This window comes from Girardinichthys multiradiatus, chromosome 23, assembly GCF_021462225.1.
Source record: "Girardinichthys multiradiatus isolate DD_20200921_A chromosome 23, DD_fGirMul_XY1, whole genome shotgun sequence".
Classification (NCBI taxonomy): domain Eukaryota; kingdom Metazoa; phylum Chordata; class Actinopteri; order Cyprinodontiformes; family Goodeidae; genus Girardinichthys; species Girardinichthys multiradiatus.
Window position 1 is genome coordinate 572,420 of NC_061815.1, and position 12,900 is coordinate 585,319.

Below are 12,900 nucleotides of genomic sequence, written 5' to 3' on the forward strand. Positions count from 1 at the left end.
AACGTATTGGCTGTCTGTGTATATAGTAAGTATTTGTCCCTCGTGTAATTCACATGATCTTACTACAGCATATAATTCTGCTGTTTGGGCTGAGCATGTATTGGGTAGAGATTTAGCTTATATTATCCTATCGATGGTTGTTATTGCATAACCAACTCTATTCTTTCCATATTCATCTTTAGATGCTGAGCCATCTACAAACACAACACATGAATCTGGTATAAGGGTTTGAGAAATGTCTTGTCTGGGTTTTGTGTCTTCTTCAACTTTTGCTTTATAAGAATGTGGTTTTCCATCTTCTGCAGTAGGTATTAGAGTACTTGGATTTAAAGGGCACATCTTTTTAGAGTGTATAGTGTAGCATTAATGCTTTACCAGATGTGACATATTCCCCCCTTGACACGTGGGTCTTCCCAATGTGTCACTGTAGCCGCTGTGTTGTAAATATTCTCTTAATATTCCTGACTTCAACATATATTACTGGCTTAGTACCTTCTTCAGCTTCTGGCTTGAAGGGGTATTGGCGGACTAATGGCCTTTTTTCAGATATTAGTTTAACCTTGTATGGTAGGAACCCCTTTATAAGCCCTACATCAGTTGATGATTGGGACCACAGTTCAGGTGGGACAGCAGCTAAGGCAGGATGCATGTTGCTCTCTTTGCTCTCAGCTAAGCCCTGTATTTGTCCCTCTGCCTCATCTAAATGTATCCTTGGATGGACTTTGACTGTCCACCCTAGAGTGAGCTTCCAGATTCCTGTATTAGGATCTATTGTCGACAGTGTCAGTGCTGTTCCTGCAGAGGTTTAAAGCCTCTGTTTTTCCAAATTCTTATTATTCTTTTTTATCATATTTTATAAAGTAAGTCCTTATTACATTTAAAAATGAGATCACTATTTTTGGTAGTTGCTATTATTATAAATAATGCTTGGTTTAGTTCTTATTAAAAATAAAAAATAAAAACTCACTCACTGATGAACACAAAAAATGAAGGGCATATTATATCTTATAATCTTAGTTTATCTTACCCAGTTTTATAGATACAACATACAGTTTCAGTCAGCTTTGTATTTAGTTCAAGTAACTAAAGTTTGTTTCAATTAACTCAAGTTTTCTCTATTTCAGTCCAGTCCAGTAATTCTGTTAAGGTTCATTTCATCTTGTGTTAAGTTTGAGTTCAATTCGATCATTTTGAACCTGACTGGAAAAAGTCTAAATGTCTGTAAAAATCTTTTTGTTTTACCATAGAGAACTGACCTAATATTATTATAGTAATGTTGAGGACTCTAATTTTTACATAACATGAAACAGACATTTATTTCACAAAAACAGAAAGTCAAACACAGACATTTGGCCACATGAACGTTTAAATAACCTGTTTGTAAAAGAATTGTGAAAAATTGAAGACAGATTTATGAACTTTCCTATGGTTATCAGTATTTTCAATACAGGTAGAACCTTTGCCATCTTTATATGATTTTTCGAAAAAGATTCTGGAAACTTTATTAAGATATAAATTTGGCAAAGATCATCAGAACATCAGACCTTTATTAGCGCTTTTAAGGTCCCTCAAAGATGCATTACAATGAAATCAGTCATTCCCATTCACACACATTCACACACTACTTACTTATTTATCTGTCAGAGTAATTTTATTTGCGAAAATTTGAACATAATTTGACTTCTATTTTTCTTAAAATGCACATCTTTTCCTCATAACCCCTTTTGTTTCCACTAGGTCTGTTTTGAACGCTTCAATTCTTTTTTATTCACCAAGAATCAATAAGGTGGTCTTAGTGGGTCCACCTTAAAGGTATTGTCTGTTGGGTGTCATGTTATCATTGTTAGGTCAGTGAGGTTCATAAGTCAGTCAGAACCTTGGTCATTTGTTCTGTGCACATAATGTTTCATAGATCCAGTCTATGATTAGTCAGCAAAACTTCCACCTATAGAAGAAAAATGTATTGTTAATGAATGAGCTGCATTTCCTAGGAACACTGTCTTCCTCCTGGATGAGCATCACCTGTTGAAAAACTTTCATCATTGTTTGTTTCACATATTCATTCAGATCTTTATATTATACCAGTAGGTGAAGTTGTTAGTATCTCATGTAGACTGACATATACTGTTGCATTTGGAGAGGATCTCAGATTAAATAAACATAGTTAGAGCTTCAATCCAAGTTCATTTTGTGTCTGCAGACTTTAGCCAATTTTTCTTTTTACATGAAGAGCAAGATTCAAAACATTTTCAAAAGGCAGATTGTGGCAGAATGTAGACAAAACTGCTTATTGATTGACCAAATAACATTCAAGCACACAATCACCATATTAAAGGCTCTACTTCTAGAGAATCACTAAACTTCTGGGGTCTGGTTTTGGCCCGCGTACCTTGAGTTTGACACATGCAGAGGTATAGTTACAATTTGTATCAGACGTTTCAGCAGAGACAGGCTTCTGCTGTTTGCAGAAGTTTTATCTTTGTTTTCAGGCAGCTGCATCTCTTTGTCAAGGTCGTTTCACAGAGCTGAAATTTAACTTCTCTCAAAGAGGAGAGAATCAAGAATGCACACAATCTGAGCCAATATGGAATTATTTCCCTGTAAAATGAATCTTTTGCATTTTATCATGGTGTTGTTGGTAGTATTACACCATTATAATTTGGGACTACCTTGGTATTCTAAACTGGGATGGGTGGCGGTCCGCTCCCCCTTATTTGTTTTCAGTTAAGCTGAAAGTTTTTCCTGTGCTTTTCTTAAGGCCTCAGTATTATGGCTATGTCAGCTAAAGGCTGCTCTTATTGTTTTTTTTAATTCATCTTTTTGGTTTAATCTGTTTATCAACTGTGTGCACTCAGGGACTGAAAGGTCCCCTTTGAAATTATAATCTGGCAAGGTTTTTTTATTGTCTCTTGAATCTTTTGAATGCATAATCTCCAGTTTAAGATCCCCGTGTAGTTTTAGGATTTCAGTGACAATTAAGTTACCTGAAAATCTGTGTTTTGTATGCCATCGTTTACATATTTCTGTTTTAAAAGGGTTGCTTGATTTATCTGGCTTTTTCTGGTTTGAGGAGGTGCTGCGGCTACGCCTTCTTCCTCCTCCTCACGCTGTATCACTGCCTGTGTAGCAGGCGGCTGCGCTCTTGGAGGCTGCCGCCTCTGCTGTCTGAAGGCAGCTGTAGTCTCCTCCTCTGGCCGCACCAAAACTGCGGCTGTTAACTTTTCTTTTCGCTTCTCCCTCTTATCCTGCCTCTGTATGTCTCTCAGCTTGCTCTGTTCCAACCATTTTTCTGAGAGTTTATATTCAACCTTCCTTTGTTCTTTCTTTTGTCTCTTTTTGGTTTTCATTATTTCTAATTTTAAATCCCCTTGTAATTTTAAGATATCGTTAATATTTAGTTTACCCAAGAAACCATGTTTTTTTTTTATTCCATCTATGACAGATCATACCTGCTCCTTTTACATAGTTCTCCATAAACTTTACATCTGCTTCTAAGTCAATTAGTTTACTTTGTTTCTTCCCCATTATGTTTTATGTTAGTTTAATTATAGTATAAATGTCCCAGATAAAAGGTCACTGGCATGAGACTTTAAGGAGAGGACATTAACACGGCCTTCTACTGCAACTAGTTCGCAGCGGTGTTAATTTTCTGGAATGATATCCGACCTTAATCTCCAAAGTCACCAGTACGTAGTTTTAATCTGGGCAAAAGAAAACACAGGACTTAAAATGCTTAGTCCTCCATACACACACAACACAGTCACACAGTTAGTTTCAGGTACCTTGTAATTTTTTCTAAGTTAACTTGGTGTTATTTTATGAGCTCAATTTACTCCGTTCTTTTTACTTTTATAGCGCTTATTCTATTCCCTCGCAGGGGAATAACCCTTAGTCATTTTATTTGGCCCCCTTCTTGGCGGGGCCCTACCTTAATTTGTCACTATTCCTTTCACGGTGGAATAAAAACCTTCCCAATGCAGTGTCCTTTACTGGCGACACACTACCAACGACTGTTAAGTACTTTTCTTATTAACTGTATTTTAAAACTGTCTCACCTCGGAGTTGACTTCTTGGTGACTCTCTGGACCCTGTGAGAGTCACCCCGCGCCGAGGAAGGCGATAACCCACTGGCCAGGTGTGAATTCACACACACCGGGACTTTCAGCCACTCCGGCTAATGGAGGCTGTGCAGCGGTGCTTCGCTCGACGTCAGGCTTCCCCCACGGATCCCAGAGTCACTGTTAAAGCAAAGAGAAATAAGGTTATTGAATTAATCCGACTACGAAGGACCAAATAAATGTTAGGTATTATTTAGTCAACTCAGAGGTAAGAACGATACAGAGTCAGTTTTACTTGTGACAAGGGTAGCCCACTTTGCAGTGCAACTACAACGTTTTTGACACCTTATCTCTTTATTTATATGTACAGTTCAACAGACAGTTCAGACAGGGTGTATGTGTGTGTGTGTGTGAGACTGAAAGGAGGCTGGTTCTCATGGGAAATAGATAACGGTGATTTCACACACAGGGGGGAGGACTGCACTCAGAGACAAGCTGCATACCAAAGAGCAGACTGCAGGTGCTTTGCAGCACAAAGTTTTTACATGAGTGATAACAAGTCCTCGCACCCATCCAACAACTACCTTAAACATCTGATTTGCAGATGTTCTTACAATTACTTTAACCCAACTCTAATAATATGGTAATATGCTGGGTAGTTTTAAAAGTGCAATCTTTTTGTTAAAGCAAAAAAAAGTTCTTAACCTTTCAACCTGTTATTGAACTAAGAACTAAGAAAATGTTTAAAATAATTGTGATTCTTGTGTTCATACCGTCAGTTATCAACATATATGTATTCTTATAATAGTTTTTTTCTCTGTTGTAATATACAATTTCCAAATTTCATATTAATAATGTAGTTTTGTCTAATTGCATTGTATGTCCTAATATGTCTGGAGGGATTTTCTGTTGTTTATTTTTCAATGTTCTAGTGTTTGGAGCATTTTGGGAGTGTACTACACATAAAACCAGTTATTTGCCTAGTGTATTTTCAAGAGATCAAGATATTTTAAAAAATATATATTTATTGGCTTTTTAGTACTTTAACAGACTTCAACAACATTAGGCAACTCCCTTACCTACCCACCCATACAAAAACAGCACATCGTATAACAAAAGCTACACAGTCAAAGTAATATGAGATAAATTCACCACAGTTTGAAACCCACCATAGATCAAGGTATTTTGAGCAGAGCTGAATTTTCTTTTCAGCAAATTCATCGACTTATGTTGGAAGCATGTGTGAAAAGTAGAAATTCTCAAGGTGCTTCATTTGTGCATCTGTAAAGTTCTACACAGAAGGAAAACAAAAAAATATCACTAAACAAAATAAAACAAAACAGCAGTATGGAATCAAACCAGCAGTTATGGCAAAGGTGATAATATGACAAAGGAATATGGTTTTGAACGGAGATTTGGGAAGCGGCCCGCCAGAAAGTGTAGCTTAGTTACGGTGAGCCATAAAATATCCCCCGCCGCTGGGGATGTTCGAAAACACAAAGGGTTATAAAACTTTTGGCAGCAACTCATAAAACATGAAGTTGAAGACAAAGAAAATGGTTGATTTTCACCATAAGGTTATTATAGCGGTCCAGTTTCACAGCGCACCTGCTCTCAGGTGTTCACACGGTGAAACCACAACCTTGCAAGACTCGGCGGCCTCAGAAAACAACAGTAATCACATTTCAAAAGAACAATGGCATGAACATACAATTCAGAACACATTAGACTCTAAGTGGTGATTCTACATCGCACTAAAACCCTACTCTACCCTGCCCAAGCTATTCCTAATAAAGAAATGAAAATAAAAGGTGGATTTTACTTGTTGAAGTCTTCCTTCTGGGGCAGCGAGTGAGAGAGGAAAGGGGAGTGAAGAGTTTCTGCGCGTCTGCAGTTAAACTCCAAGAAAGTGGTCAATCTCCGTCCTTTGGCCTCCTTGGCAAAAGGGAAAAATATGATCAGACCGTCAGCAGTCGACTGGAACAAAACAAGATGGCGATCCGTCTCCTTGAAACCACTGTGAGGGTTTTTTTCTTCTGTTACGTGTTAAACTCATGTCTTCGATGGGCAAAGTGAAATTTCTGGCCTTCTTATTCCAGAAACCTCTTTCATGAATTTTTCTTTTCCGTTGGCCAACGAGGAGAATAAATGAAATCCACGAGGGAACTCTTCTCCAGAATGAGATGCTTCAGATGTTGGTCCGGTCTCCAACGTGAAGCAAAGTGTGGGCAGTCTCATAGTCCGTTTATATGGTTCAGTGGGGCATCGGAACTGGGACGCCCCGTCTGATCAGCCGCAGTGGCCGGTGGGATTTGTAGGACAGACTATCCTGCGGTACAAAATGGCAGATGACATTGGAAAGGTGTAATGGCGTCCAGCAACGTGCAAATGGTCCTATATTCAGCAAATAAGTGGTCCAACAGCTTCAATAGTCTCATCTGGTTTCTGTTGTCTTTTGTTGCCTCTCCATTATAACATTAGTCTCTGGGTTGCAAATCTCTATGAACTTTGTTTTTAGACACGCGGGGTTCTCCCTTGCCTCCCCGGGGACTTCTATTACTCCTTCGGCTGTAATGACTGCAGGGGTATGTGAGAATGATCATTCCCTCTCTATGGCCTCGGGTCCCGCCTGATTCAGGTGTATGTAGAACTAGGTTTTAGCATCTTTGTCACTGTAGGCAGCGGCGATGAAAAGGTCATATTCACGCTCAAACTTACGCCAGTTTTCAACAACATTGCTGTTGAAGACGAGAAGATCTAGATGCCGAAATCCATCCGCCATGCTGTCCCTTAGCGGAGCTTAAAAACTAGTTTTTGTTGTAGCCCTTACCGGCTCTTACTGCCTTCATTGTAGGCGACTGTGGCTCAGTAGGAAGAGTAGTCGTCTTGCAATCAGAAGGTTGTGGGTTTGATTCCAGCTTCCTCCTGCCATATGTTGATGTGCCCCTGGGCAAGGCACTTAACCTCAAGTTGCTTACTGATCTGCGTATCGGTGTGTGAGCGTTAGTGAGTGCAATTGGGTGAATGTGGCTCTAGTGTAAAGTGCTATGAGCAGTCTGTATGACTGGAAAAGCGCTATATCAGTTCAGTCCATTTACCATTCATTGAACTGTGCAGGCTTTGCGAACCATCCCTCTTCTGACACCATGTATATTTGCTTTTAATAACCAGCAGCATTGACAATAGATACGGAGAACATGGTCCACTCGGACTCTATGTCTCCAACATCCCTCGGAAACTGGGGGAAGGCCTTGCGTCTCTTGTTCGGGCTTCGCCCGGCCGGGTCCCGCAAGTAGCAACCCGGCCACCAGGTTCTCTCCGACGCGTCCCGACCCGAGGCCTGGCTCCAGGGTGGGACCCCGGCTCCGCCGTACCGGGCGACGTCACGTGCCTCGATATAATGGTCCTCATGAGGGTGTCTTGAACGGCTCTTTGTGTGACCGTCACCTAGAGCCTGTTTGCCATGGGAGACCCTACCAGGGGCATTTAAGCCCCAGACAACATAGCCTCTAAGATCATTCGAGCACTCAAACACCTCCACCACATTAAGGTGGCAGTTCAAGGAGGGTGCCGCCAAGTGTGCCACGGCCCGGGCTGTGGCAGAGGCAAAAACTCTGGGCTGGGAGGAGTTCGGTGAGGCCAATGAGAAGGACTACTGGTTGGCCTCGAAGCAATTCTGGCAAACCATCCGGCGCCTCAGGAGGGGGAAGCAGTGCTTCGCCAACACTGTTTACAATGGTGGTGGGAGGCTGCTGACCTCGACTGGGGACATTATTGGGTGGTGGAAGGAGTACTTCGAGGATCTCCTCAATCCTGCCATCAGGTATTCCCTGGTGGAAACAGAGGCTGGGAACTTGGGGTTAGACTATTTCATCACCCAGGCTGAAGTCACTGAGGTGGTTAAAAAGCTCTGCAGGGGCAGGGTTCGGGGGTGGATGAGATCTGTCCTGAGTACCTCAAGTCTCTGAATGTTGTGGGGCTGTCATGGTTGACATTGTGTGGCGGTCGGGGACAGTGCCTCTGGACTGGCAGACTGGGGTGGTGGTCCCCCTTCATAAGAAGGGGGACCGGAGGGTGTGTTCCAACTACAGGGTGGAGCCTCCCTGGTAAGGCCTACGCCAGGGTATTGGAGAGGAGAGTCCGGCCGATAGTCAAACCTCGGCTTCAGGAGGACCAGTGTGGTTTTCGTCCCGGCTGTGGAACACCGGACCAGCTCTATACCCTCTACAGGGTACTCGAGGGTTCATGGGAATTTGCCCAACCGATCCACATGTGTTTTGTGGACCTGGTGAAGGCATTTGACTGTGTCCCTCATGATGCCCTGTGCGGGGAGTATGGAATTGGGGGCCCTTTATTAGGGGCCATCTGGTCTCTGTACAAGCAGAACAGGAGTTTGATCCGCATTGCCAGCACTAAGTCGGACCTGTTCCCAGTGCATGTTGGACTCCGGCAGTGCTGCCCTTAGTCACCGGTTCTGTTCATAACTTTTATGGACAGGATTTCTAGGCGCCGCCAAGGGCCGAAGGGGGTCTGGATTGGGGACCAGTGGATTTCGTCTCTTCTTTTTGCAAATGACGTGGTCCTGCTGGCCCCTCTAGCCAAGACCTGCAGCATGCACTGTGAGCAGGCGAGTGTGAAGCGGCTGGGATAAGGATCAGCTCCTCCAAGTCCGAGGCCATGGTTCCCGACAGGAAAAGGGTGGCTTGTCCTCTTCAGGTTGGAGGGGAGTTCCTGCCTCAAGTGGAGGAGTTTACGTATCTCAGGGTCTTGTTCACGAGTGAGGGGGGAATGGAGCGGGAGATCGACAGATGGATCAGTGCAGCTGCCGCAGTAATGGGGGCACTGTGCCGGTCCGTTGTGTTGAAGAGAGAGCTGAGCCGAAAAGCGAATCTCTTGATTTACCGGTCGGTCTACGTTTCTACCCTCACCTATGGCCATGAACTTTGGGTCATGACCCCACACCCTCAGAGGAGAGTGCCGGGGGAACCACCTAGACGCTACAGTGCAGAAGCCCCAGGGATATGCCGCCTACACCGGAGCAGATCAAGCCATGGACCCAGAGACCCAAGACCCAAGGGCACACAGCCCTCCAGTAGAGGTCTGACAGAGCCAGGGTGCCCACGCCCAGCCAAGCAGCCGGTGTGAGTGAGCCAGCAACACCAAGAACTACCAACCCACCTGCGGGCAGAGACATCAGCCACCTTTATGGAGTATGATGGTGGGCAAATAGGCCTCACATTTGATGCAGGGTGTAATATGAGATCCACAAGAGCGGGGCAGCCTAAGACCCAATCTGACAGAAAAACAAGCAAACACAGTCACAATCACACACTCCCACTCCCATGCATACAACCACTCACACCCACACACCCAACGTAAAGACACACAAGAGTGGATGCTGTAATTTAGCTTGTAATATCCGGACTAGCTGCTCCAGCTTGTGAAAATCTGTGTTGCTATGGTAATACTGACAAGTGTCTCAAAGCAAAAAAACAAAACAAAAACAGGAAAAATTCTTCCAGCTTCACAGAAACTTTATCTGTAAGTTATTGATCACAGTTATTTTGAGCTGATTTTCTATTTGTGTTTCGTGTGTGAGCAACTGAAGCTGTTTAGGGAGACTGGAGATTATTTAGTGTTCATAAAAAATATTCCTTATTTTTACACAGTGGTCTTTTTGCTGTGGTTGAGAGATTGAACAGTACTGGTTATTTCAATTTTCAGATGCCACCTATTGCCATATTCCAATGTCAATTGAACTGAAAATGACTAAAAGGTGCCCAACACCATTGATGTATATATCACTGTATTGGACATCACATGTATGCTGCTTGACACATATGCTCCATTGGTTTGCATTGGGTCAGGATGGCTGCAGAAGCAGTGTCAGATGTACGCAAAACTGGTTCTTTTTTAAGACAAATAAAGTTGTAGGAGTAGAATGACATATTGCTTTGATCGTTTGACTTAATTTGCAAAGAATTCTAGAAAAATAACCGATGTACACAGGTATGCCATGAAAAATAGTACAGTCTTTAAAATACTAAAAACATTTTACCTGGTTAAATTAGGATTAAATAAAATAATATAAGGGCTGCACGGTGGCGCAGTTGGTAGCACTGTTGCCTTGCAGCAAGAAGGTCCTGGGTTCAATTCCCGGCCGGGGGTCTTTCTGCATGGAGTTTGCATGTTCTCCCTGTGCATGCGTGGGTTCTCACCGGGTACTCTGGCTTCCTCCCACAGTCCAAAGACATGCCTGTTAGGTTAATTGGTAACTCTAAATTGCCCTTAGGTGTATGAATGAGTGTGTGCATGGTTGTTTGTGTGTTGCCCTGCGATGGACTGGCAACCTGTCCAGGGTGTACCCTGCCTCTCGCCCATAGACTGCTGGAGATAGGCACCAGCTCCCCTGTGACCCACTATGGAATAAGCAGTAGAAAATGACTGACTGACTAAAATAATATAATACAAGGATTTCAATATTCATATACAGTAACTAATTAGTGGAGTTTATGAAGAGTACAATCTGAATTCATGGCAATTTTAGAATTAAACAAATATTTTTTCCAGATTCTGTTTGTTCACCATATTCTAAAACTTGCAATTTCCTTCGTAAAAACGTAACATTTGTTTTTTTACATTGTTTCTGCTCCCTTAGGTTGCTCAAAGTGGAACTAACCTCCTCATTAAGCTACTTCTGCTGGATGGGCTATGCTAGCGTTTTCACTTTTCACCACTAGTGTTTATGTCTAACCAGCTCCCTTATGAACAAATATTAATTTACAGCATTTAGCTGCATCAGGGGCCAGTGCTTTCTTATTTTGTATCCTCTCCTGCTGTACTCTACTCTTTTCTCTGGCTGTCTCTGTGTGTCTCTGCACAGCTGTGACAGAAAGTCTCAGAAAAAGAAAGGAGGGGGTGAGGGGGTGTCTGTCTTCAGTCTGGAAGCTTCAGTAAGGCAGATACCCAAGTGAACTACACAAACAGCATGGATGGTTTATTTTTTTTTAAATCAAGCATGATCAGAACTTAGCCTTTGGACCTGCTCCAGGAATTGCAGAGCGATCCAGGCCAGTGGTCAGACTACCACTCCTGACCCTAGGTGACAGGAGTCACATGAACCCTCTTTTAATACATCAGTTCATAAATTCCAGAATCAAGGCCAGAAACCAACAAACTGTGACGCAATAATAACATCTATGCTGCTTGAGGTGTTAAAAACAAATGGACAGCATGGCGATCTTTATGGCACAGTAGGCATACCTGTCATCACTAAAATGCACAGTTCCAACATGGCTTACAGATTTCTGTTTAAGGTGCGTATGTATTGCTATGTGTCATAACATTGGCAATTTTCTCAGCTTTAATTTGAGCCATATTCTACAAAAATCAGGCAAGAAATAGGGCGCTACAATGGTTTTGTGACAGATGCATGCTCATCCAACATTGGAACAGTATGGATTTGTTGACATGACTCAATGCATAGCAATGGTGCCTGCGTGCGCATGTTAGTTAACTATAGTGGTCAATAGGCGATGTCCAATACAGTAATATATATCAATGCCAAACACCAAAGACCATTGTTCATTTTCTCCTGTCATCGTTGTTGTCAGTTTTGTAGAAATGTTTTAGTGTGGATTTTTCCTGCTGTTTATGTTGACTGCATGTATGTAATGACTTTAACTTTAAACAGTTATATTTTGTCTATAGCGTTCCTGAATATTTGTTTTTTCTTCTTGTCATTGGTTGTTCTATTGGCTCCAATGATCTGGTGAGTGAGTTTGCCTTATCTTTACTGAGAAGCCAATCGACAGATGGCTAGAGAGTTTCAACAGCTACGTGTATAAAAGGAGAGTATGAGGAGTGTGTGAAACACACACCTGTTGCGTGTGAAAATAGAAGTACAATATGGAAGTCATGAAGCATACTATGCTGTGTTTTTTTATGCTTCTTCTTGATTTTGGTGAGTTCATTATAAGATTTAAACTTTTAACTTAGAAAGGAAAATTGTTTCTGGCTCAGTCTTAAATATTTTTTCCTTTTAGATCCGACGGATTAAAGCTGCGAATTATTGGTGTGGTTTCTTTGTCATAATTTGTATAATATATAAGAATGAGAAGAAGTAAAAGAAGCAAGTGATCATCTTAAACTGAATCTGTCATTTGGCAGAACCAAATTACATTAAAACAGGCTTTTATGACTACATTTTTAAAATTGAAATGATTACCTTTTATGTAACAATGACACCTTTCAAACGGGGAAGCATGGTGGTGTTAATTTAATAGATTTAAAGTGAAAGGGTGTCTGTTTGAAGTTTCTTTAAGTATGTGTGTTGAGCCCCTAATGAAACTTGTGGATATAGTTCTGTTTTTTTTCATGATTTGTCACTGTGTCAAATATTTGTTTATTTACATAGCTTTTCACACAGAACAACTAGTTGCACCAAAGCAAAGTTGAATTTTATTTATACTTTTACAAGTTTTCTCTTCTTTTAGTTTTGTTGTATTACTGAAGGTGCTCTGCCCCATTGCTTGTAGTCATGTGTCTCTACAGCGTCTGTGTTTCTTTCTTGTATTGGAATACGTGTGTGTGTGTGTGTGTGTGTGTGTGTGCACAGTCCTTTCTCAGGAACATGGCATTTTGACTCAGGTTCCAGGCGATCATGAACAATTGTTGTCTCCAGAACTAGTACAAGCTCTTTCTGGAGATGCAGAGGTGGGTTTTCTTTTTGTAATTTTATTTTATTTCAAAAATTTGTTTCAGATTTAGGATAATGTTGTCCAAAAATGCTGTCATTGCTGATGGGATTCCCACTTTACTCTGTCATATTAAAATTTTATTG

At 41.7% G+C, this 12,900-nt stretch overlaps 1 protein-coding gene across 1 annotated transcript in view; it reads left to right on the forward strand.

The window, feature by feature from the left end:
- Positions 1-11,885: 11,885 nt before the first annotated feature.
- LOC124860663 (pancreatic secretory trypsin inhibitor-like) overlaps positions 11,886-12,900 on the forward strand; it is a 54,188-nt gene continuing 53,173 nt past the window's right edge. Inside the window, exons 1-2 of the mRNA XM_047354154.1 lie at positions 11,886-12,021; positions 12,676-12,773. Coding sequence (XP_047210110.1) covers positions 11,967-12,021; positions 12,676-12,773 — 153 coding nt within the window. The 5' untranslated portion in view covers positions 11,886-11,966. The remainder of the gene's footprint in view (positions 12,022-12,675; positions 12,774-12,900) is intronic.